At 40.9% G+C, this 26,651-nt stretch overlaps 1 protein-coding gene across 9 annotated transcripts in view; it reads right to left on the bottom strand.

Annotated features, from left to right (window-relative positions):
* The window catches only part of letm2 (leucine zipper-EF-hand containing transmembrane protein 2), a 58,465-nt gene that overhangs the window by 16,787 nt on the left and 15,027 nt on the right, over positions 1 to 26,651 (bottom strand). For 2 of the 9 annotated variants that reach the window (XM_072266435.1, XM_072266441.1), the window contains exons 1-5: positions 20,447 to 20,599; positions 17,798 to 17,849; positions 12,330 to 12,762; positions 10,852 to 10,995; positions 10,275 to 10,412 (exon numbers count right to left, since the gene is read on the bottom strand). In XM_072266435.1, the coding sequence (XP_072122536.1) occupies positions 10,275 to 10,412; positions 10,852 to 10,995; positions 12,330 to 12,762; positions 17,798 to 17,849; positions 20,447 to 20,486 (807 nt within the window). In that variant the 5' untranslated portion in view covers positions 20,487 to 20,599. Of the gene's footprint in view, positions 1 to 10,274; positions 10,413 to 10,851; positions 10,996 to 11,055; positions 11,087 to 12,329; positions 12,763 to 14,238; positions 14,304 to 17,797; positions 17,852 to 20,446; positions 20,600 to 26,651 lie in introns of those variants that run through there. The other 7 variants (XM_072266436.1, XM_072266437.1, XM_072266438.1 and 4 more) reach the window with 5 other exon arrangements.

The following is a 26,651-nucleotide window of genomic DNA, read 5'->3' as shown; positions in this document are numbered from 1 at the left end:
GCAAATGTGACCACTTTACAATGAGCTTCTGAACCCAGATATTTTTGGGTAAACAGAAACAGAATTTCCAGCACTGAGCATCAGGGATACAATTCTCACTACCCGACCCTTTAGCCACTCTGAATAAACTCCTTCAAAGAATTGGAAGTTTGGTTGATCGCCGAGCTTGGTAAAATGTTTGCAGGCGTTTCAGCTCTAATTGAGAAGCCATCATCAGTTGAGGGTGTTGCCTCCTCAGAATGCCAGCTTATATACTCCTTTGGGGTCCGAATGGATATTAATTAGACATCATGATCAAAGGTCTCTTGTTTAACTAATCTTCAAATTGGTTCTTATTCTTTGTCCTAAATCAGGGTTTATCTTAATTTCTAATGCTTTGACTTGAACACACAGTTGTATGAAATTTGGTCAAGGGTTCTTTGAAAGTGAAAATAACGACGTTCCACATTTATATACCCACTAAAACAAATAAATTGATAAATTTTGTAGTAGTAGTTCATACACTAGAACTAAATATTTAAGAACTTACTGGGAAAAAATTTACAAGGAATTTGGCAAGAAAAAATTCTGTAGGTGCTGAAAATAAGAATCAGATTTAATATCAGACATATGTCATGAAATTTGTTTTGCTGCAGCAAACAGTGCAACAAAAATACTATTAATTACAATAAGAAACATATGTATAAAAATTAATTTTTATACATACAGTATTTCAAAAAGAAAGCAAAAATAGTGAGGTAATGATCACGGGTGAGGTAGTGATTCATTGTCCGTGCAGAAATCTGATGGTGGAGGGGAAGAAGTTGTTCCTAAAACATAGAGTGTGTTTCTTCAGGCTCTTGTACCTCCCTTCTGATGGCAGCAGTAAGAAGAGAGCATAACTTGGGTAATTGAGGTCCTTAATGATAGATACCACCTTTTTGAGGTATTGAATTTTGAAGATGCCTTTGCTGATAGGGAAACTAGTGCCCATGATGGAGCTGGCAGAACTTGAAACTCTCTGCAGCTTTTTTCTGACCCTCTTCAGTGGCGTCTCTATACAGACAGTGATACAAGTTAGAATGCTCTCCACTGTACACCTGTAGAAATTCACTAGAGTTTTTGTTAGTCTTTCATTTGGAGTTTGATCTCAACTTTCCTTTCCTGAAGTCCACGTTCAATTTCTTGGTCTGACTGATGTTGAGTGCAAGGCTATTGTTGCAACAACTAGCAGATCCATGTCCCTCCTGTGAGTCACCTCATCACCATTTGAGATTCTGCCAACAACAGTTGTGTCACTGGCAAATTTATATACGGTTTTTGAGCTGTGCTTAGCCACACAGTCATAGGTGTAGAGAGTAGAGCAATGGACTATGCATAGAGGTTGACTATCAGCGAGGAGGAGAAGTCATTTCCAAACCACACTCTCTGTTGTCTCCTAATGAGGAAGTCAAGGGCTTGCAGAGTGAAAAGAGGCACAGGTTTTGAAACTTATTGATTAGTACTGAGGGGTTGATAGTGTTGAACATAATCAATAAATAGCAGCCTGACGTAGGTATTGCTTTTGTCCAGGTAGTCCAAAGCCGAGTGGAGAGTCAGTAAGATTGTACCTATCCATTGTAGACTTGTGGCAGTAGGTAAAATGCAGTGGGTCTAGGTCCTTGTTTACACAGGAGTTAATTCTAGTCATGACCAACCTCTCAAAGCACCCCATCACTGTAGATGTGAATACAACTGGGTGATTGTCGCTGAGGCAGCTCACCCTGCTTTTCTTGGGCATTGGTTCTCTTCTTCAGTAAATTTACAAACTGCTAGAGGAACTCAGCAAGTCAGGCAGCATTCTCTGGAGGGGAATAAACAGATTCAGGCTGAGACCCTTCATCAGGATTGGAATGGAAGGGATCTCTACTGAGACTATCTAATGACATAATTTATAAAACTATCATAACTCTCATTTATCTAGACTATACCTCTTCCCACCCCGTCTCCTGTAAAAATGCTATTCCTTCCCTCATTTCCTCCACCTCTTTCACATTTGTTTTTTGAATGAGGCTTGCCATTTTAGAATATCTGAGCGGTATTCTTTTTTCAAAAAAAAAACGAATTTCTTTTTCACCACCATCGATGCTGCCCTCACCTGCATCTCCTTAATTTCCCGCACAGCTGCCCTCAGCCATCTTCCTACTGCCATAGCAGGGACAGGATTCCCCTTGTTCTTACCTACCATCCCATGAGCCTCCATATCCAGCACATCCTTCTGTCATGAAGATCCTATCATTAAGCGCATCTTTCCTCACCACCCCCACCTCCACTTTCCCTAGGAATCACTGTCTTTGACTTCTTTGTTCACTTATCCCTCCCTACTGATCTCTCTCCTGCCACTTATCCCTAGAAGTGTGACAGGTGCTACACCACCTCCCTCACCACTATTCAGGACCCTAAAAAGTCTTACTAGGTGAGGAAACACTTCACCTACAAGTCCTTCAGGGATCATCTATTGTATCTAGAGTGGCCTCCTCTACATAGGGGAATTCTGATGCAGACTGAACAGCCAATTCATCAAGCACTTTCAATCTGTCTGATGCAAAAGACAGGGTCTACCATGGCACCCATTTGAATTCAACTTCCCACTCCCATTCTGACATGTTTGTCTATGCCTTCCTCTACTGTCACAATCAGGCCAGACTCAGGTTGGGGCAGCAACACCTCAAATTCCATCTGGGTAGTGTCCAACCTGACAGGATGAATATTGATTTCTCTAACTTCTGATAATTGCTCCCTCCTCTCTTTTTTCATTCCTATTTATGGCTATCCTCCTACCCCTTCCTTCTCACCTGCCCAACACTTCTCTCTGGTTCTCCTCTTTCTGTTATTCCATGGTCCACTGTCTTCACCTATAGTCCTTTATCTTTTCCACCTATCACCTCTCAATTTCATCACCTCCTCCCCCACCATAACAAATACAGATATTGTACATGAAATTTGAAAAAACAGCTACCTGTTTAGTTTATTATGTTTTGCAAAAGCATTTTAGAAATCCAATGCTTCAGTGATAAACAACTATCTTTCAGACAAATGTTAAGTTTACACTAAATCCAATGAGCTTTAAGACAAAATTTTCAACACGGCAGCGAGGTTTTAAAAAAAGTTGTGGGTTTTTTCCAAACCAGCATTCAAATTGTTCGGCTTTTTCAAGATCCCTCTGAAATATACAATTTCCAAGATTAGGATAATTAAATCCATTTCACCTGCATATAGAAGACATAAAATATGACAATATTATTGATTTGTGAAGATAATCACTGGAGCTTCAGAAACATGGATTTGAAGCATAGGTTCGATGAAAGTATGGTTAACAGGATGATGTAGGAGTGAGGCCTTCAGAATTATTTATCTTGAAGATCTGTGGGAAGGTGACTTCTGTACAAGCAGGACCAAAGTAACTGAATTGAAACAGGAGCTGTTTAGTAAGGAGGCTTGCTTCCAGTTTTGGGGAGAATTTAAACAAATTTGGCAAGGTTATGGGCACAGAGTTGATGTACAGTTGAGGATGGGAGAGTGAGGTATAGAAGGTAAAATAGAAGGTATAAAAAAGGTAAAGTCTAGTTAGCAGAGTAGACAAATGCATCTTCATGCATATGGGAGGAATGCGTCTATTTTAACGCAAGCCTAACTCGAGAGGCAAGTGAACAAAACAGCGTTGAACAGCACAGGGAAATGTATTTTTACAATCACATACACATAGTTGAAGAAAGAGCAGGACCAGTAATACAACATTCTGGAGTGATATGGGAGAAATTAAAGGGGGAGGGCTGGTTGTAATATTAAGGAGACCATCACAGCAGTAATGGGGGAGGTTGCCTAGAGGACTCTTCAAATGAGGCATATAGATAGAGCTTAAAAATTAAAAAGGGCAATCACTGGTTGCAGTTATGCTCCAGGCATCTCAATAGTCAGAAGAGAAAGGAGGATACGCAGCAAATCACAGAGAGGTGTATAGCAATAGGCTTATGGTAGTAGGAGATTTCAACTTCCCAAATTTAACTGAGATCACATTGTATAAGACTGGAATTTTTAAATCCAGGAGAGCTTTTTAATGGATAGTCACATGGTGAGTCCTAAATCTTAAGTAATGAAGCTGGGCAAGCAGTTGAGATGTCTGTGGAAGAGCATTTTGGAGAGTAGTGACCCATAACACTGCAAGTTTCAAAGTAGTTCAGAAAAGGATGCAGATATTTGGGAAATTCTGACAAGCGAGAGTCTTTTAAAAGTGAAATAGTGTGAGGCAAGTTCAAGCAACCCTGGATATCAAGGGATATTATGGGTTTGCTAAAGTAAAAGCATTTGGCATGCAGTCAAGGGGAGAATGTAAACACTCCTTACAGGCAGTGGTGGGAACTGAACTCATTTCCTGAAATTCAGTATCATGCTCTCTTGTTGAGCAAGAGAATAATGCCAAGGGGTTTAAGAGTCAAAGAGAGAAAGCAGGAGAATGGTGTTGAAAATAAAAATCAGCCATGATTGTATGAAGGAGCAAACTCAATGGGCTGAATGATCCAATTCAACCAAACTAAAATCATAGTAAAGTTAGCGGCATTGTGCTTGAATACAAGAGACACTAATAATCAAAATTGTTGAGATGATGACATAGAGACAAATGATTATGATCTTCTATATATTACAAAATAACTAGGTCACGGATGATACATATATTCTAGGGAACCTGACAATTAGAAGGAACAGAAAAAGATGAACAGATGTGTGCCCATACACACTAACTATAAATGAGTACTGATCACCATACCTAAAGGCAGTTACTCTGGCTTCAATTCACTAAATTGATTCTTATGAAGAGGATTAGTCCTAAGAGGGGAAGTTGAATAAGACTGACTTGCACTAACCAGAGTTAGAAAGTACAAGAGATTATTTCACTGAGACATACAAGACTCTTATACACTTTTCGAGCTCAACAATCTGGATGCCATGATGCTGGTTTCGAGGGCTGGCTAAGTCAAGAGGGTACAGCCACATTATAAGGGATTGTCTTATTAGAACTTATTAGAATTATTTCTCCAAACAGATGGCTGCACCTTATGGAATTTTTTGATTCGGAGCAAGAAGGCTGCGGGTGAATGTCTAAGGATTTCTGGAGCAAAGGCAGATTTACCACTCAGGGTAAAAGAGAGACAAGACTGCGCAGGCGCGTGACGTCAGCCAGCAGAGCGGGAAAAGTTTTTAAAAGCCCCCATATCCAGCGGGCAGCGGAGTGAGAGGGCTTTGGCTCAATGGGCTTAGGCAGTAACAAGGTGAGGTAGATCTACCTGTGTTAATTGTCGAAAGGAGGTAGTATGTGTGTGAGGTCAGTCTTCTGTGCTCGGTGTCAGATGTGGGAGGTCCTGCAGTCTCCCAGCCTCCCAGACGGCCATATCTGCACCTGGTGTGTCCAACTGCAGCTCCCAAGGGACCACATTAGGAAACTGGAGATGCAGCTCAATGACCTTTGCCTGGTCAGGGAGAGCAAGGAGGTGATAGAAAGGAGTTATAGGCAGATGGTCACACCGGGGCCACAGAAGACAGACAAGTGGGTAACAGTCAGGAGAGGGGAGGGGAGGGGAAGAGCCAGGTACTAGACAGTACCCCTGTGGCTGTACCCCTTGACAATAAGTACTCCTGTTTGAGTACTGTTGCGGGGGAGAGGGGGGAAAACAGCTGACCCGGGGGAAGCAACAGTGGCTGTGCCTCTGGCACAGAGTCCGGCCCTGTGGCTCAGAAGGGTAGAGAAAGGAAGAGGAAGGCAGTAGTGATAGGGGACTCTATAGTTAGGGGTCAGACAGGTGATTCTGTGGACGCAGGAAAGAAACTCGGATGGTAGTTTGCCTCCCAGGTGCCAGGGTCCGGGATGTTTCAGATCTCGTTCAAGATATCCTGCAGTGGGAGAGAGAACAGCCAAAGGTCATGGTACATATTGGTACCAATAACATAGGTAGGAAAAGAGAAGAGGTCCTGAAAAAAATACTACAGGGAGTTAGGAAGGAAGTTGAGAAGCAGGACTGCAAAGATAGTCACCTCAGGATTACTGCCGGTGCCACTCGACAGTGAGTATAGGAATAGAATGAGGTGGAGGATAAATGTGTGGCTGAGGGATTGGAGGAGGGGGCAGGGATTCAAATTTCTGGATTATTGGGACCTCTTTTGGGGCAGGTGTGACCTGTACAAAAAGGACAGGTTGCACTTGAATCCCAGGGGGACCAATATCCTGGTGGAGAAGTTTGCTAAGGCTGCTGGGGAGAGTTTAAACTAGAATTGTTGGGGGGTGGGAACCGAACTGAAGAGACTGGGGAAGAGGCAGTTGGCTCATAAATAGAGAAAGCTTGGAGACAGTGTGTGAGGGAGGATAGGCAGGTGACAGATGAGGGACGCGCTCAGATAGACAGTTTGAGATGTGTCTATTTTAACGCAAGGAGTATTGTGAACAAAGCTTAGAGTGTGGATCAGTACTTGGAGCTATGATGTGGTGGCCTTGGGTGGAGACTTGGATGGCTCAGGGACAGGAATGATTACTTCAAGTGCCGGGTTTTAGATGTTTCAGAAAGGACAGGGAGGGAGGCAAAAGAGGTGGGTACATGGCACTGTTGATCAGAGATAGTGTCACAGCTGCAGAAAAGGTAGACGTCATGGAGGGATTGTCTACGGAGTCTCTGTGGGTGGAGGTTAGGAACAGGAAAGGGTCAATAACTTTACTGGGTGTTTTTTAATAGGCTGCCCAATAGTAACAGAGATATCGAGGAGCAGATAGGGAGACAGATCCTGGAAAGGTGTAATAATAGCAGAGTTGTCGTGATGGGAGATTTTAATTTCCCAAATATCGATTGGCAGCTCCCTAGAGTAAGGGGTTTAGATTGGGTGGTTTGTTAGGTGTGTTCAGGAAGGTTTCTTGACACAATATGTAGATAAGCCTACAAGAGGAGAGATTGTACTTAATTTGGTACTGGGAAATGACCCTGGTCAGGTGCCAGATCTCACAGTGGGACAGCATTTTGGAGACAGTGATTATAATTTTATCTCCTTTACAATAGCATTGGACAGAGATAGGAACAGACAAGTTAGGAAAGTGTTTAATTGGAGTAAGGGGAATTATGAGCCTATCAGGCAGGAAATTGGAAGCTTAAATTGGGAACAGATGTTCTCAGGGAAATGTACAGAAGAAATGTAACAAATGTTCAGGGGGTATTTGTGTGACATTCTGCATAGGTATGTTCCAATGAGACAGGGAAGTTATGGCAGGGTACAGGAACAGTGGTGTACAAAGGCTGTAATAAATCTAGTCAAGAAGAACAGCTTACAAAAGGTTCAGAGAGTTAGGTAATGTTAGGGAACTGGAAGATTATAAGGCTAACAGGAAGGAGCTTAAAAAGGAAATTAGGAGAGCCAGAAGGGGCCATGAGAAGGCCTTGGCGGGCAGAATTAAGGAAAGCCCCAAGGCATTCTACAAGTATGTGAAGAGCAAGAGGATGAGGTGTGAGAGAATAGGACCTATCAAGTGTGACAGTGGGAAAGTCTGTATGGAACCGGAGGAAATAGCAGGGGTATTTAATGAATACTTTACTTCAGTATTCACTATGGAAAAAGATCTTGGTGATTGTAGTGCTGACTTGCAGCAGATTGAAAAGCTTGAGCATGCAGATATTAAGAAAGAGGATGCGCTGGAGTCTTTGGAAAGCATCAAGTTAGATAAGTCACCGAGACCGGATGAGGTGTACCCCAGGCTACTGTGGGAGGTGAGAAAGGAGATTGCTGAGCCTCTGGCGATGATCTTTGAATCATCAATGATGATGGGAGAGGTTCTGTAGGATTGGAGGGTTGCGGATGTTGTTTCTTTATTCAAGAAAGGGAGTAGAGACAGCCCAGGAAATTATAGACCAGTGAGTCTTATTTCAGTGGTTGGTAAGTTGATGGAGAAGATCCTGAGAGGCAGGATTTATGAACATTTGGAGAGGAATAATACGATTAGGAATTGTCAGCATGGCTTTGTCAAGGGCAGGTCGTGCTTTATAAGCCTGATTGAATTTTTTGAGGATGTGACTAAACGCATTGATAAAGGTAGAGCAGTAGATGTAGTGTATATGGATTTCAGCAAGGCATTTGATAAGGTATCCCATGCAAGGCTTATTGAGAAAGTAAGGAGGCATGGGATCCAAGGGGACATTGCTTTGTGGATCCGGAACTGGCTTGCCCACACAAGGCAAAGAGTGGTTGTAGATGGGTCATATTCTGCATGGAGGTCGGTGACCAGTGGTGTGCCTCAGGGATCTGTTCTGGGACCCTTACTCTTCATGATTTTTATAAATGACCTCGATGAGGAAGTGGACAGATGGGTTAGTAAGTTTGCTGATGACACAAAGGTTGGAGGTGTTGTGGATCGTGTGCATTCTCTCTGAGGATAGCGGCATTGACAACAACATCCAGAGCCGCATTAAACAAGCATCAGCTGCCTTTGGCGTAGAGTCTTTCAAAACAGGAGCCTTCGTCCCTCCATAAAGGATGCCGTATACCAAGCAGTCTGTATCACCGCCCTCCTTTATAACTGTGAAGTTTGGGTAACCTACAGCCATCACATCAAGTCCTTGGAGCGTTTCCACGTTATCTGTCTCCAGCGCATCCTGGGAATTACCTAGCGTGAGCGGGTGCCTCACACTGAAATACTTGTAAAGACCAACTGCAGAAGTATTGAGGCCATGATCACCCAGCGTCAGCTGCAGTGGCTGGGGGATGGGATAAGGATGCCTCCATGTCAGCTACCCTGCAGAGTGTTATACGGCCAGCTACATCATGGTCAACGCTCAGCTGGAGGGCCGAAGAAGCACTATAAGGATCAGTTGAAGTATGCTTTAAGGAAGTGCAAGATCAGACCCGAGGACCTGGAGGATGTTGCTGCTGACCGTACCACTTGGCGACAGCTGTGTAGGGACAGGGCTCGTATTCTGGAGATAGAAAGAACAACCAGAAGACAGCAGAAGAGTGCCAAAAATACAGCCATGGTTGCCACCACTACCACAAATACATGTCCCACCTGCAACAGAGCTTGTGGGTCCAGGATAAGACTGCATAGTCAAAGATTTCACCATTAAAGGAGTGGACGTCGTCATCGGATTTCAATGGACAACCGAAAAAGAAGAAGAGGAGGGCTGTCAGAGGTTACAGTAGGACATTGATAGGATGTAAAACTGGGCTGAGAAGTGGCAGATGGAGTTCAACCCAGATAAGTGTAAAGTGGTTCATTTTGGTAGGTCAAATATGATTGCAGAATATAGTATTAACGGTAAGACTCTTGGCAGTGTGGAGGATCAGAGGGATCTTGGGGTCCGAGTCAATAGGATGCTCAAAGTAGCTGCGCAGGTTGACACTATGGTTAAGAAGGCATACGGTGTATCGGCCTTCATTAATTGTGGAATTGAATATAAGAGCCGAGAGGTAATGTTGCAGCTATATAGGACCCTGGTCAGACCCCACTTAGAGTACTGTACTCAGTTCTGGTCACCTCACTACAGGAAGGATGTGGAAGCCATAGAAAGGGTGCAGAGGAGATTTACAAGGATGTTGCCTGGATTGGGGAGCATGCCTTATGAAAACGGGTTGAGTGAACTCAGCCTTTTCTCCTTGGAGCGACGGAGGATGAGAGGTGACCTGGTAGAGGTGTATAAGATGATGAGAGGCATTGATCATCTGGAGAGTCAGAGGCTTTTTCCCAGGGCTAAAATGGTTGCCACAAGAGGACACAGGTTTAAGGTGCTGGGGAGTAGGTACATAGGCGATGTCAGGGGTAAGTTTTTTATACTCAGAGTGGTGAGTGCATGGAATGGGCTGCTGACAACGGTGGTGGAGGCAGGTATGATAGGGTATTCTAAGTGAATTTTAGATAGGTATGTGAAGCTTAGAAAAATAGAGGGCTATGGGGAAGTCCAGTAATTTCTCAGGTACGGACATGTTGTGCTGTAGGTTTTCTATGTTTCTAACTAAAATGAGGAGAAATTTCTCCAAACAGATGGCTGTACATTATAGAATTTTTAACATCAGAGGGCTGTGAATGCTGTTATTGAATGTACTTGTTGACATTCATAATTTTGGACACAAACAGAATCACAGATTATGAGTCTCAGCAGAAACAAAGCACAGAATCATCCATGATCTTATTGAATGGAAATACCAATTTCAGGAGACTTCTATGTTCTCACACACTGACTTGTGATAGTTAGATACCTAACGATGCAGAATCTGCGTGAATGGTTGAAGCAAACCTTCTGCACGTAGGAAGAAAACTGTTCAGTAGCTGCTCCACTTTTTGTTTTATTTCTTTTGGCCATTTCTACGATGGTTTCCTGGAGAAATTTTGCAATTTCAAGTTTTGCTGCCATAGTCTTCTTCTGCTTTTCTTCCTGGAAAACAAATAAACGTACCAAGCACATCAGGCAAAATTTTTACATATTACTGTCACCTAAAAGTTGGTGCCAGCAGAAGCCACTACTTAAGTAGCTTTTTCAGTTTTAACTGGATTATGCCAAGTAGTTATTGATTCTACCTCACCATTGTAGGACTGCTGTGCAGGATTATGGTTAATGGTATGCTACCTTATGTTAGTTCTTCCATTCTGCTCTATAAATTGACATTTCAGAGTGAAAAAAAATGTTAGTTTCAATATTATTGCAAAGTTTCATTTTCTTTGATTGGCACCTCATCCCTTACTCTGGTTTCTAGACACCTACATATTTCTGCCCAACATAATTTCCACAGATTGACATCTTTTACCTTATGTAAAAGTAGTGGTTAAATACTCCATCAAATTACAAGTTTTATTTAAAACAAATCGTCACCAACCTGACTCAATTTTGTCTCAAATGTAGACGGCAACATTTCAGGAAACAGCTTTAAAAAGACAGGGAGCAAAAACTCCATAAATGGCACAACCAGGAAGATTACGAAAGGAACTAGACGGAAGAGGTCAACAGAGGTACGCAGAAGCTGAAACAGTTTAATACAGGACAAAATTTATGAGCTGCATACCAACAACAGTTTACTTACAGATTCTAGTGCATAAAAAACACACTGATATGATAGAACAATGACCATTTTGGATGTTGTCCAGCTATATCAAAAGCTAGTTGTGACACATCAGGCTCACAGCTGCTGGAAGGTTGGGGATGCAGGGTCAAGAGCGGCTGGATTCTTGAGGCTGGAGTCAGGAAAGAATCAATATTAAGAATCCTTGTAGTAAAGAGTTTTGCAAGAGAACTACAACCTTGTCGTGGTTCGGAGACTTGCGTACCTCAGTGACCCAGAGAGCTTAGCTGGCTAGAGTCAGGGCTTTATGCTTTGGCTCTTGGTCGGGCCACCTATGCCAAACAGGTCAAATGGTAGACCTGTCCTCGGGGGTTCAGCTCAGGGCTAACAACCCTGACTGGTAAAACAAAACTGTTACAGAAACAGCAATAAAGTGGCATAAGTAAGTAGAAAAGAGTGGAGGCTGATTGCCCAGTATTTGGGAGGGAGTAGAGGGAATATTGACCCACATTGGAGAGAGCATTTTTTTTTAAGTCAAGGATGCTATCGTATTTTTGCAAGAGGAAGTCAGGGCAAGACCATGACAAACACCAGGATGGGACAGAGATCTGGAAATCAGTGAGGAAAGTGAAGGTAGTTTTAATGAGGGCTGTGGACAAGTATTTAAGTAAATATATTAACTAATCTGTATGTTCAGTGTTGTGATTTAATGACCATCTTCTTCAACACTACAAAAAGAATGACATAATCACATGCACCCTGACTTGAAATTTTTGTCAAGATTAAAAGTCTTTGCTGGGTCAGATTTCATCATTGCAAGATTATTTGACTCAGTGTTGGTTACAAATGTAATTTACTCTGGATTAAATTTGTATTTGGTAGCATTATACTGCAGACCTAAAGTAGAAAACCTTTTTTTTTTAAATGACTAACCATAATGAATTTATTCAAACCACAATCCTTTAATTAAAAGTCAGTAATAATCTAAAAAAAAATCAAATTATGGAAACCAAAGATTATCAATACCTGTTAATAACATTTGAAGAGATTTCACAAATAGTATAAAAGGTGGGAAATAGAACAGGATGCACTACTGGCAGCTTATGTATATAGAATAAATACCTACAGTATGTGAACAACCATAAAACATAGACCTGGAATTGCTGCTTCATAGCAAGAGGGGAAAAACATGGAGAATTAAAACAAAGTATTGCTCCATCTCCTTAATATTTCAAATAAAATTCAATTACAAGTCAATTACTTTTAAGAAATGGCTCATAGCTGAGATTACATACCCTTCGCCTCTCTCTACGGCTGATCTGGAATCCATACAGTAATCTTGACAGTATCCTTGTCGCTACCTTTATGTCAATCCAAAGTAATCGGAATCCATTGTAGTAATGTTTTAGGTCACTTATGACTTTTTGTTTCCAAGATGTTTTCACCACATCCTTTTCAGTTGTTTGCGAAAGTGAACCTGGTCTTTCAAAACTTGGTTTGTTAATATGCTTATGGGATGATCTTTTACATTCTTCAAGCCATTGACCTGACAGGTGGAAGTTGCAGATAGGTACTACAGAGGTACATTTGTGAGGTAGATTGCAGTAGAGGAGATGAGTCCTCCCAAGTTCTTGAACTCTGGGATATAATCTATTTGAATGTAAACCACGGACATGCAGAACCACCACAGACGGGTACAAAGTGCAATGCATGAGACAGTTTCCTCCTCTGTTTCAAAACAAAAGTGTTTTTTTATATGAAAATACAATAATACAAAAAGACAGTCAATTAATTTGAGAGCAAGAGGATTTTTGATTACTTTTCTTGCAAAAGGGTAGCACAGTAAGTGAATGCATAGTGGCAATCATATTCAGCAACTAGCACACATCTTGTTGCACTCAACATTTTTGCTCAGAAAAGGTTGTGAACTCAGTGATTGATAAGCTCTTTGTTTCAATTGGCCAACTTCCACAGAAATTATTCAGAATTTTTAACAGAAATTCACTTTATTGTTTACATGCACTGCACTTTCTCTGTAGCTATTACACATTCTGTTATTGTTTTACTTGTTCTACCTCAAAGCACTGTATAATGATTTGACCTGCATGAATAATATAGAAGACAAGCTTTTCACTGTATCTCAGTAGGTTTTACAATAATAAACTACATCCAATGAAATAAGAATGCAAACAAAACACAATTTTAGGAAATAAATTTGTCCAACTTTCTTTTTGAAACTAATTCTTCATAACAATAAATACTCTGTACCTGTAAGCGTACCTTTACTTCTCTAATAAACAGGTATTGAACCAATTCAAGAGACTTTTAATGTCTTTCAGTTTATTATATAACACGCTGTAACATTGTTTCCTCAACTTTGTAAACGATATATTAGTAGAATTTCAGGCTTTTCCAATTGGGCTAATTTATTAAATTTTAAATAAATGAACAATATTAAATGCAAAGAAAGGATTAACAATTCCTGACTTCACCTTTCTACAAGGAATATTGAAATACAGAAGACGTCCCTCCTAATGCTCTACATGCAACTGGTTTAAAATATATTACATGATTAATCAATTGAAACAAGGTGAATGAAAAATGGTGTCTGAATTATTCCTATCATTTATAAGCTTAGCTTCATCTGGGAGAATTTCAGTCATAGATTTATATCATTTAATGTAGTCTGAAGATAAACTGGAGCACATTACATGGTCTGCTATTAATAGAAATTATGACAGAACTTCCCACACAGTTGTGTTTGTTATTACAGATTACATACAATATTTTCAAAATTTATCAGGCCAATCCTCAGCTTCTTAATTGATGACTCCCCTTCTAACACAAGGTCAAGTTTAGAGCAACAGCTAGACAAGTTCAGTGTTCAGATCCATTCATAATCCTACCCACAATACAGAATTCAAACCTACTTATGTCAGGATTCATAGTACATTCTGCTTATGTTAACAATAAGAACATGAAATCTACACCCTAAAAGAGCAGACAATGATTCTCTTGAACAAGAGAAACTGTAATCAGCTTCTTTTTGTTAAGAACAGTACCATTATCACAATCATGCCCAAAATCAGATCTGGACAGAGACTGGCTTGGCTCCCAATACTTGAAAGATTCTTTATCACTAAGGCCATTCAAGCTTGGAATATAATAATACAATTCATACAAGTAGCACTTACAAATACTTACAAATGGACGAGTAGTACAACACATCACGGTGACTGCAATGTCCTCAATACTGAATTGCTCCATCACTGCTAAGTAAAAGACTCCCTTTAAGTTGCTTCATTGTAACCCCCACCACCCAGAAAGAAGTCCAAACCATATGAATATAATCACCTCCAAGATGAATTCCATCCTGAACTGGACATATAATCACCAACGCTTTCCTACCCAATAGGATTATAGAAACAGATACATCACCAGCTTCTCAGGAAAAGAAGTTAGCGTACAATCATCCAATCTTGTAGGTAAGAAATATGCAACGCTTTAATCAATGGATACAGCTGATTGTTGTAGCAGGACCATTTGTATCTATTGCTTTCAAGTAGTTAAGAGAGTGATCCATCCCTCTATAACGCTAAAACAAGGTTTCACAACTGGGGTTCGCAAAAGGTTGCGACTTAAAAAAATAAACATCATTTTTTGAACTTCTTGTAACGCATGATGCTAGCACTGGCAGTGACCAAGCAGCTCCATTAGCCATCTCATCAGAGGTCTCTCAGCCCAGTATGGCAGTGTGCAGTAGGACTGTGTTTATTTGGTTGAGTCCATTCTCAGTTTTTGACATGAGATAGGGAAGGCCATCGATAATTGGTGAGCACTGCATTGCACTGAGGGGAGGATGGTAGGCTGATGAGTGTGAAGTGTGTTTTCCAGGCATTGAATAGACTTGTCCAAATTGGGCTGTGTTCCTCCCCAACTTCTCCTTGCACGCCACCAACTAAATTATGAGAGCGAACTATAGTGGAAAATTGGAGGGAAATTTTCATTCTAAAGAAGGAATTTTTACACACCATGACTCAGCTGCTGGCCTGCTCCCTTGCTGCTTTTGTAAAGGTTGCAAAAGGTGGATTGTGTAGGTCAGAAGAGAATTGCATATATTTTGCGGTTTTCTTGTTCAGATTCTGATAAGAATAATGATAAAGAATTACAATCTTCTGAGTCATTTCACTGCACTAGGGCAGCAATGGACAAAAAAGAAGTCTGTATTTACAATGAAAGCTACTTATCAATGAGATTTACATGTACTAGTGATCCAAGTTGTCCTATTCCATTGTGCCTAGTCTGTGGCAAACAACTTAGAAATGCAGCAATGGCTCCCGCAAAATTGAAAAGACACAGCTACAAATCATAGCCATATAACATTAAAAAATGCTGTTTATTTTAAAACAGCTATTGGAATCTCAAAACAGAGTAAAACTTTTGTTAATAAAGTCACAGTCAGTAAAAAGACTCAGGAAACAAGTTATTTAGTAGCAGAACTTGTTTCCCAGAAAAGGAAAAGACACACAGTTAGTGAGAACCTAATAATGCCACATGTAAAATTTATAGTGAGTAAAATGCTAGGATAAGAAATTGAAAAGGTTTCACTCTCAAACAGTATGACAAATCAACATATTGATGACATGTCACATGATGTTGAGCAACACACATCAAAGTTGCTGGTGAACGCAGCAGGCCAGGCAGCATCTCTAGGAAGAGGTACAGTTGACTTTTTGGGCTAAGACCCTTCCTCAGGACTAACTGAAGGAAGAGCTAGTAAGGGCATTGGTGTTTCCATACTATGCTATGATGTAGCCAGTCAACATACTCTCCACTATACATCTACAGAAGTTTGTCGAAGTTTTAAACATCATGCTGAATCTTCACAAACTCCTAAGGAAGTAGAGGCATTGCCGTGCTTTCTTCGAAATTGCACTTACATGCTGGGGTCAGGGTAGACCCTCCAAAATAATAACACAGAGGAATTTAAAGTTGTTGACTCTCCCCAACTCTGACCCAATGAGGTCTGGTTCATAGACCTCGTTTCCTTCTCCTGAAGTCAATAATCAGCTCTTTAGTCTTGCTGGTTGTTGTTATGGCACCACTCAACCAGATGTTCCATCTCTCTGCTATATGTGATTCATCACTACCTTTGAGTGGGCATACAATAGTGGTGTCATCAGCAAACTTGAATATGGCATTGGAGCTGTGTTTAGCCGCACAGTTATAAATGTAAAGCCAGTAGAGCAGTATCTAAGCACACAGCCTTGTGGTGCACCTGTGCTGATTGAGATCACGGAGGAGATGTTGTTGCCAATCCAAACTGACTCTGGTCTGTAAGTGAGGAAATCGAGGAGGTATTGAGGGCAAGGTCTTGAAGCTTGATTACTTTTGAGAGATGATAGTATTGAACGCTGAGCTGTAGTAAATAAAGAGCACCCTGATGTATGCATCTTTGCTGTCCAGGTGAGAGAAGGAAAGTGTTTATACAGCATTTTTTGTTAGGAAATTCACAAAGAGTAGTAGCACCTAGAATGCCACCAGGGAAGTCAGCAGCAATGTTTAGAAAGAATGTAGACAGTTACATGAACAAGCAGAGAATTGAGGGATATAGACTATGTGTAGGCAAATATACAGTTTAAAATGGCATCACAATTGGCACCAACATTGGGGTTGAAGGGCCTGATCTGTGCTGTTACTATTCTATGTTCTCTCAGTTAAGTAGCCCAAGATCAGCAATACAATTATGGAGAACATTTTTAAATGTAGTAAATTCAATTAATCAATTAAAAAAGTAACATTCCATTTGAAATAAATAATCCTGCCCATCTGCCACCAAAGCATTTTGTTTTCCTAAGTCCATACACAAGATTGTAATATCTTCACACATTCTAATTTTGGAGGAAACACTGTGCTTCTGTCACGAAACATCAAAGAGTATCTATATTTGCCTCCCACTCATTCAGCTCAACTGAAGATGAAAATGACCAAGATGGAACAAATATTATACATGTAATATACATTTTTCTTGCCTATTTACACCTTTATTATCTATCTATCTCTATGTGTCTGCAGTTCTATGGCACAATGCCTTAAACAATTGAGACATCAGGGGTGCTTGAAGAAACATTTTTCTAGAAATAAGGAATTTAATTTTTCAATATTGATTGCTTAGTTTAGGAGAATAAAACTGCTTCCATTTTCAACAAAATTATGGCCTCAGTACAACTATTTTCCATTTCTGTATTTATGAAGGATACCAATCACAAACTCTGAATACACTATGTATAAAAACCTTCTTTTCCAAGCATTCGTTAAAGACAATGTCCTGAATTACATTTATCCAGTTGTTTGAGAAATGACAAGCTCCCCATATATATCATTTATGTACTAGCAGAAATGAGTAAAAGAATATTACTTTATCTTTCTCAGCACTGAGAGGCACAATTTCCAACACTGATTGTGCACATTTCTGTCATATGGAGGATGTGAATGGAACCACAAGAAAATTGTGGATGTGTATATAAGAAAATGAGATGGGCATACATACACGTTCATGCTAACTAGAATTAAACACTGAATTTTTTTTTTTTTTTTTTTTTACAGCTTTGACAGGAAAAGAAATCCTGAGCAATTATTATGACTGTGCAGTCAGTATACAAAACAACATCATCTGCTGAAAATGATATTGCAGGAGTTCATCAATTTCAAATATAACTGTTCCTTAGCAATATAACTTTAATATGAGGGTTCTCCATCTTACCTTGATCTGGCAACAGAGGTAAGTAAGGAATAGTTGCAATAAGCCATGTCGTCTGTAAACAGAACACGTGACTTTAAATGATGTATTTATATAACATGTTAATTATTTTTAAAATACAAAAATGACACTATTAATAAGTTTAGGCAATGTTTTACTTAACAAGTGGAATGCCAGCTTGTATGTTTTTAAAAAACTTACACATAGTTAGAAATTTGGGGCAATATTTTAAACCCATCACCACAGAAGCAACATGTATATTAAATACTCTAATTTCTTCAAGAAAACCTGGCATTAAAACATAAAGCTCAAATGTACTACATTTTGCACTAATAAGCTATAAAATCAGAGTTGGGACTTCACCATGTAGAAACCAATTAAAAGCACAAAATTGAACTCTATCCAGTGAAATATCAGTCAAGATTTCTAATACTTCATTATCACAATAGAAAAAATTACCCATTCAATCTGTATGCCTGGAATTAAAGAGACGGCACCACATCCAGCAAATTGTACCTAGTGCTAGATCTAGATCCTTTTTCATGTAGCTAGTGCTATTAGGAAGCGAGAACATTCAGCAGATTTGTTAAAAATCTTTAAAAAGCATTTTAAGTTTTAAATAGAGGAAATTATTTCTAAGAATATAATTAAGAATTTAGGTTAAAACTTAAGTTTTATAGCAAGTTTATATGTCCTATTGTTTATTCATTACCAACTACAGTATTACTAGTCCGTAACTTTTCCATGTCAACTATAGAAAATCTAATTTTGTTTATAGTAGTTCCTAAATGCTTTTGCCTCTATCAGGAAGTAAAAATTGGCCCATAACCTAAGTGAACTTAGTTCAGTTTCTAGTTCACAATAGCAACTCTGTTCTTAATTAATTGCTGCAATGTTCAAAAGGTAATATTCATTTTGCATTATCATTAAGTCACACTGTAAAAGCATATGAAGGCTGTTGAGAACAGAATTAAGCTCAGATTTGACGGTTCCCACCCTGCCAGTAATTCACAAGCATAACCATCAAGTCACATCAATGTAACTAATCAAAAGTTTTACGAGGGGTGATTGATAAGTTTGTGGCCTAAGGTAGGAGGAGTCAATTTTAAAAAACCAGCACATTTATTTTTCAACATAGTCTCCTCCTACATGTACACACTTAGTCCAGCGGTCGTGGAGCATACGGATCCCTTCTTTGTAGAAGTGGTCCACAGCAGGGGTGATTGATAAGTTCTTGGCCGAAGGTAGAAGGCGATGAGTTATTAACTTCAAACTTTCTGCATTTTCACTCAAAGAGTTCACCTTATCAATCACCCGTGCTGTGGACCACTTCTACAAAGAAGGGATCCGTATGCTCCACGACCGCTGGACTAAGTGTGTACGTGTAGGAGGAGACTATGTTGAAAAATAAATGTGCTGGTTTGTAGAGGTCCAAGACGCTGACCTCTACAAAGAAGGGATCCGTATGCTCCACGACCGCTGGACTAAGTGTGTAAATGTAGGAAAAATAAATGTGGAATTAATGGGATGCGGAGTCGGCTGGGGTGACATACTGCGTCCGGTGCTCCCGATGTGGCCTTCTATATATTGGCGAGACCCAACGCAGACTGGGAGACCACTTTGCTGAACCCCTACGCTCTGTCCGCCAGAGAAAGCAGGATCTCCTAGTGGCCACACATTTTAATTTCACATCCCATTCCCATTCTGACATGTCTATCCACGGCCTCCTCTACTGTAAAGATGAAGCCACATTCAGGCTGGAGGAACAACACCTTATATTCCATCTGGGTAGCCTCCAACCTGATGGCATGAACATTGACTTCTCTAACTTCCGCTAATGCCCCACCTCCCCCTCATATCCCATTATTTATTTTTATACACACTTTCTTTCTCTCACTCTCCTTTTTCTCCCTCTGACTATATCCCTTGCCCATCCTTTGGGTGCCCCCCCTTTCCTTCTCCCTGGGCCTCCTGTCCCATGATCCTCTCATATCCCCTTTGCCAATCACCTGCCCAGCTCTTGGCTCCATCCCTCCCACTCCTGTTTTCTCCTATCATTTTGGATCTCCCCCTCCCACTTTCAAATCTCTAACTCTTCCTTCAGTTAGTCCTGACGAAGTGTCTCGGCCTGAAACGTCGACTGTTCCTCTTCCTAGAGATGCTGCCTGGCCTGCTGCGTTCACCAGCAACTTTGACGTGTGTTGCGGAAACAATGCTGATTTGGGACGGATCCATCCTCATAGGATTCCACGCAGAAAACATGACTGCGGGTCGGGGATATAAGTGCATTTAAGGAAACAGAGTTTTAAACTCCCAGTACCGACTACTGTATCTTGCTGGCAAACGTGCTCTCCCTGGTGAATAAAACCGATGAGCTCAAAGCTAGGGTGCTGAATCAGTGGGAGATTAGGACTGCAAGTGTCCTTTGTTTCACAGAATCCTGGTTAACCCCTTCCGTACTGGATGCAGTGATTCAGTTCGACGGGTTTATGATACATCTTCAGGATACATCTATAGAGTCTCTCAAACACAGAGGTGGAGGAACATGCTTCATGATCAACTCTTCTTGGTGCACAAATATATCAGTGCCATCCTAATTCTGCTCACCGGACCTGGAAGATCTCGCAGTTAAGTGCCATCCTTTTTACCTACCTCGAGAGTTTTCTGGGACCATTTTGGTAGCAGTATACATTCCACCTGAGGTCAATGTCAATCAGGCTTTAGATGATCTGAGCAATAGGATCAACATGCATGAAACAGCATGCCCTAAAGCTTTCATCATCGTGTTAGATTACTTTCACCAGGCAGGTCTGAAAAAAAAATCACTAAGCAATTACCATCAATACAAGAGGAAACAACACACTGGACCATTGTTACACCACCATCAAGAATGCCTACCACGCTATTCCACGCCCTCACTTCAGGAAGTCTGATCACCTGGCTGTACTTCTGCTCCCTAAGTTCTGGCAAAGACTGAAGACTGCAGCACCAGTAGTTAGGACCAAGAAGGTATGAACAAGGGGAGCACAGGAGCACTTACAGGACTGCTTTGAATCAGTGGACTAGACTGTATTCAGAGATTCATCTTCAAACCTGGATGAGAATGCTGAGAATGCTGTTTTCGCCTTCATTAAAACCTGTGTGGATGAGTGTGTGCCTACAAAGACTTAGATTCCCAAACCAAAAGCTGTGGATGAACCAGGAGGTACATCGTCGGCTGAAGGTTAGATCTGTGGCATTCAAGGCTGCAACTGATGACCCTATAATCTGTCTCAAATGCCAATGTTAGGCTGTCTTTAAAGAGAGTGGACCCTCGCAAGGCAAAAGGTCCCGATGGAGTACCTGGTAAGACTCTGAAAACCTGTGCCAACTAACTGGTGGAGTATTCAAGGACATTTTCAACATCTCTCTGCTACAGACGGAAGTCTTCACTTGCTTCAAAAAGGCAACACTTATACCGGTGCTGAAGAATAATGTGAGCTGCCTTAATAACTATCGCCCGGTAACACTCACATATACAGTGATGAAATGTTTCGAGAGGTTGATCGTGACTAGACTGGATCCGTCGTAATTTGCCTATTGCCATAATAGGTCAACGGCAGATGCAATCTCAATGACACTTCACACGTCTTTAGACTGCCTGAACAACACGAACACCTATGTCAGGACGCTGTTTATTGACAAAAGCTCAGCACTTAATACTATCATTCCCACAATCCTGATTGAGAAGTTGCAGAACCTGAACCTCTGTACCTCCCTCTGCAAATGGATCCTTGACTTCCTAACCGGAAGACCACAATCTGTGTGGACTGGTGATAACATCTCCTCCTTGCTGATGATCAATGCTGGTGCACCTCAGGGGAGTGTGCTTAGCCCATTGCTCTACTCTCTATATACGCATGACTGTGTGGCTAGGTATAGCTCAAATACCATCCATAAATTTGCTGATGATACAACCATTGTTGGTAGAATCTCAGATGGTGACGAGAGGGCATACAGGAGCAAAATATGCTAACTGAATGCGAATGGTGCCACAGCAACAACCTGGCACTCAAAGTCAGTAAGATGAAAGAGCTGATTGTGGACTTCAGGAAGGGTAAGATGAAGGAACACATACGAATCCTCAGAGAGGGATCAGAAGTGGAGAGATTGAGCAGTTTCAAGTTCCCGGGTGTCAAGATCTCTGAGGACCTAACCTAGTCCCAACATATTGATTCAGTTATAAAGAAGGCAAGACAGTGACTATACTTCATTAGGAGTTTGATGAGATTTGGTATGTCAACAAATACACTCAAAAACTTCTATAGATGTACTGTGGAGAGCATTCCTACAGACTGCATCACTGTCTGTTATGAGGGGTGGGGGCACTGCACAGGCCCAAAAGAAGCTGCAGAGGGTTGTAAATCTAGTCAGCTCCATCTTGGGTACTAGCCTACAAAGTACCCAGGACATCTTTAAGGAGCGATATCTCAGAAAGACAGCATCCATTATTAAGGACCTCCAGTACCCAGGGTATACCCTTTTCTCACTGTTACCATCAGGTAGGAGGTACAGATGCCTTGAGTCACGTACTCAGCAATTCAGGAACAGCTTTTTCCCCTCTGCCATCCGATTCCTAAATGGACATTGAACCCTTGAACACTATCTCACTTTTTAAATATATATTATTTCTGTTTTTGCATGATTTTTAATCTATTCAAAATACATATACTGTAATTGGTTTGCTTATTTATTTTTCTTCTATATTATGTATTGAACTGCTGCTGCTAAGTTAACAGATTTCATGACACATGCCGGTGATAATAAATCTAATTCTGATCTTCTCAGGCAATTTTTTACCCTCTTGAAAAACCTTCCTCAGATCCATACTTCCCCCTCACCATAAACACTTCTGCCACAAACAGGTTTCTTCCCATCTACGTCCCTCATAGTTTGATAAACCTGCATGAGCTCCCCCCTCAGGCTTCTCCATACCAAGAAACCCTTCTCTCCTCATCATTGAATTGTCCTTCCCAGGCATCATCCCAGTGAATGGTCTCTGCACTCTATCCTGCACGGTAACCAGAACTGGACACAACATGCTGTGGTCTAACCAATGTTTTATAATTTGTATTAAGAACTTCCTACTTTTATATTCTATACCCTAGCTAATGATGGCAAACATCTGGCATACCTTCTTCACCACCCTATCGACTGGTGTTGCACCTTCAGGGATTTTTGGCCTTGCATAACAAGTTCCCTTTGTTCCTTAATACTCCCTGGGAACCTTTTTGCTTATCCCCTACCTTTATTGGCCACTCAAAGTACATCACCTTAGATTTAGAGGGATTAAATTCTGTCAGTTGAATTTTCTATATGAAGGCATTTTTAATAAGAAACAATTTAGTAAGCTCTTGTGCTCCCTTTGCAACTTACAGTACCTTATTCACAGAATTGTAATGGTATAGAAAGGAACCACCCAACCTGAGACGGTGCCTGTTCCTTGTGGAGCAAATTATTCAGTCTCAACGCCCTGTTTTTTCCCAGCTAGCCCAGCAGGCTACTTCCTCTCAAGCATTATCTAATTCACTTTTAATTGGATACATGATTCATTTTGCAATTAGTGAAAGCAATGAGCAAACATAGAAGTGGAAACCAAAATATCAGCTACTTAAGGTAGCATACAAATTAAGTACTGTGCGAAGGTTTAGTGCGGATTTTTCTGACTACATCATATGGGAGTTTTAAGCACCAAGAAACAATAGGTGGAGTTTAGTGAGTAAAATAAAACAAAAATTTCAAACTCATCCACCAACTTTCATTTTTCCTGGTAAAAGATCAAACAATTAAACTTCTTAAGAAGACTCTATATACATGTTTTAACTGCAATTTTATTTGAACTCTAAACTAGGATTCCTGACAAATTAAAAAGAACCAGTTAAATTATTTAGGTACTGTAGCTTATCGGTAAAATTCCATCTTCCCCGGAACGTACTTGTGCAATTCTACTCTGCCACCACACAGAGCATCCTCACATCAGCCATTACTGTCTGGCTCGATGCAGTATCAGCTCACAATATACTAAAACTACACAGGTCAACAGAAAAAAAGGTCATTGGCTGCTAGCTACCATCACTGTAGTACTTGTATGTGTCGAGGACAATGAAGCGGGCAGGAAAAAAATCATTGTGGATACTACCCACCCTGCAAACAGCCGTTTTCAAAAGCTCCCCGCTGGAAAGCATTATAATGCTACTAAAACCAAAACTTCAAGTCAACTTAAAAGCTTCTTCCCCCAACCATTCTAATTAGAATCTCATTCCCACCTATTACCCCTGTCTTTGCACAACACTATAAACACTTTAAACCACTTTTTATAATGTTGCTTACATTGTCAATATGTTCATAAAATGTTATGAACATTTTATTCCATAGCCATACTTTAATCTCCAACTTCATTTTTATATAATTCTTATATTTGTTGAATGTTGTTTGTTTGTTGCATGACACACCCTGACCAACACACCACAGCAAATTTCCAATACATGTTTATGGCAAATAAAATTGATCCTTGATTTATTTGCTGGTGAGCTTGATCTTTCCTCTAGATTTTTAATAAAACTTAGCTCCACACTACACCTCCATGGTCAATGATTGTCTGCTGGAGAAGGAAACTGGAGGTCTGTGAGCCAGTCCTCTTCCCGAGTCCAGCATGGAAGTGCTTTACAATGAAAGCACCTCCACTTTCTTAGAAGAGTCAGCACGTCATCGAAGACTTTTAACAAATTTCTATAAATGCACAGTGGACAGTATACTGACTGGTTGCATCACAGCCTGGCATGGAAACACCAATGCTCTTGAATGGAAAAGCCTACAAAAAGTCATGAATATAGCTCGTCAATCATGGGTAAAGCCTTCCCACAACTGAGCTCATCCACAAGCAGCGCTGCCACAGGAAAGCAGCACCATCACCAAGGACCCACACCACCCAGGACATGCTCTCTTCTCGCTGCTGCCATCAGGAAGGAAGTGTGTCAGAACTCACCACCAGGTTCACAAACAGTAATTACCCTTGAACCAAAAGGCTCGTGAACCAGTGAGGATAAATGCACTCAATTTTATTCACCCCAGCACTGAACTGTTCCCACAACCTATAGACTCACTTTCAAGGACTCTTCGGTTCATGTTTGTATTTGTAGTTTGTCTTTTTGAACACTGGCTGTTTGTCCTAACTGGTGTGTGCATTTTTCATTGATTTTATTGTGTTTTTTTGTGCTTACTGTGAATGCCCACATTTTGAACTTTGATCAGTTTATTCAAACCAGGTCCAACTACTGACCACCTCTACCCCTGTAGAAGGTCCAAAATAGTTTTCCATATTCTTAAAAAGTTCATCCATCTCAACATGTGCATGAAGGGACTTCCATCATAGCTCATTTAGCTAATCATATTGCATGTGTGTCTTATCAGTGAAATTGATAATGCAAGGATGAGAGTATCACAACGAACTCCGATAGAACCAATCTGTTATTGTTTTACCTCGCACTACCTCAATTCACTGTTGTAATGAATTGATCTGTATAAATTTTCACTGAACCTTGGTACACGTGACAATAATAAACCAATTTAATTTTGTATTTTCCAGCAGGTAATCACCACCATTCACCTAGCACCAAGGACAAAAGGAGAAATCCCATTATTGTCAAGCAATTATCTTGCACAAACTGGTAGGACCTTTTTTTACATTTTTGCTTTGTAGCATACACTCAGTAATTGCATGTGTACAGGCTATATTGTAATAGTTCAAAATGAAATACAGGTCAACCTTCACTAATCTGACACCATTGGGACCAGAGGAGTGCTAGATTAGTGAAAATGCCAAATTACAGAAGGATCACATTAAGCATAATCAGTGCCAGTTTATCGAAGGAACCAGATTATAGGTAGTCGAATTAGTGAAGGTCAACCTGTACCAAGTTCAATCATACTTCCTTCAGTCATACATGCTACTACGACGTCGACTCAGGCCTAGAGGGCCGGTGTTGGGCACGATGACGGACTCTCCACTTCTCCCTCATCAGTGGGGTCAGTTCATCTACATTAGCTGCGCCACTGTCTTCTGGGGGCGTGTTGACCGTAGTCTTGGGAGGGCGCTCAGGGTTCATCCTCCCATGCTTGGGCTCCCATATGATGACTAGGTTGGCAGGTAGCTTGGGGTGGTGTAGACAGTATTCCACTAATTGCAGTCTTCTCACCTCGATTTTAGTGGTGAGCATTGGTAGGTATTATGATGACAGTCATACATGACATGAATTTTACATTGAATCATTATATTTGTTGAACAATCTACATTCCTTTCCTTCCCTTTCTTCCATGGTCTCCTGTCCTCACCAACCAGATTTCCCCTTCTCAGCCCTTTATTTCTTTCACCTATCAACTTCCCAGCTCTTTAATTCACCCCTTCCTCAGTTTCGTTTATCACCTGCCTCCTTCTACTACTTCCTTCCCTCCTCCCACCGTATTCTGACTTCTGCCGTTCCTTTCCAATCTTGATGAAGGGTCTCGACTGTTTACTCTTTTCCACAGATGCTGAGTTCCTCCAGCATTGTCTGTGTGTTGCAAATCATATGCATCACACCACCACCACCACCAGCTCTAGTAACCTGTTCAATTTGACCTCTGGTGCTGTTCCCCTTCCCACAACCCCACCCCACCCAATTGCAATATCACTTCCCTGCACCTCTATACCAGCCCTCCCCTGACCCCCTATCCCCATGAACCCCTTCCTCCACAAACCCCTTCCCCTACAGCCTTCCCCGCCACAAACCCCTGCCCCTACAGCCTTCCCCGCCACAAACCCCTTCCCCCTACAGCCTTC

This window comes from Mobula birostris, chromosome 8 (assembly GCF_030028105.1).
Source record: "Mobula birostris isolate sMobBir1 chromosome 8, sMobBir1.hap1, whole genome shotgun sequence".
Lineage (NCBI taxonomy): Eukaryota > Metazoa > Chordata > Chondrichthyes > Myliobatiformes > Myliobatidae > Mobula > Mobula birostris.
This window is presented reverse-complemented; position numbering and strand designations above follow the sequence as displayed.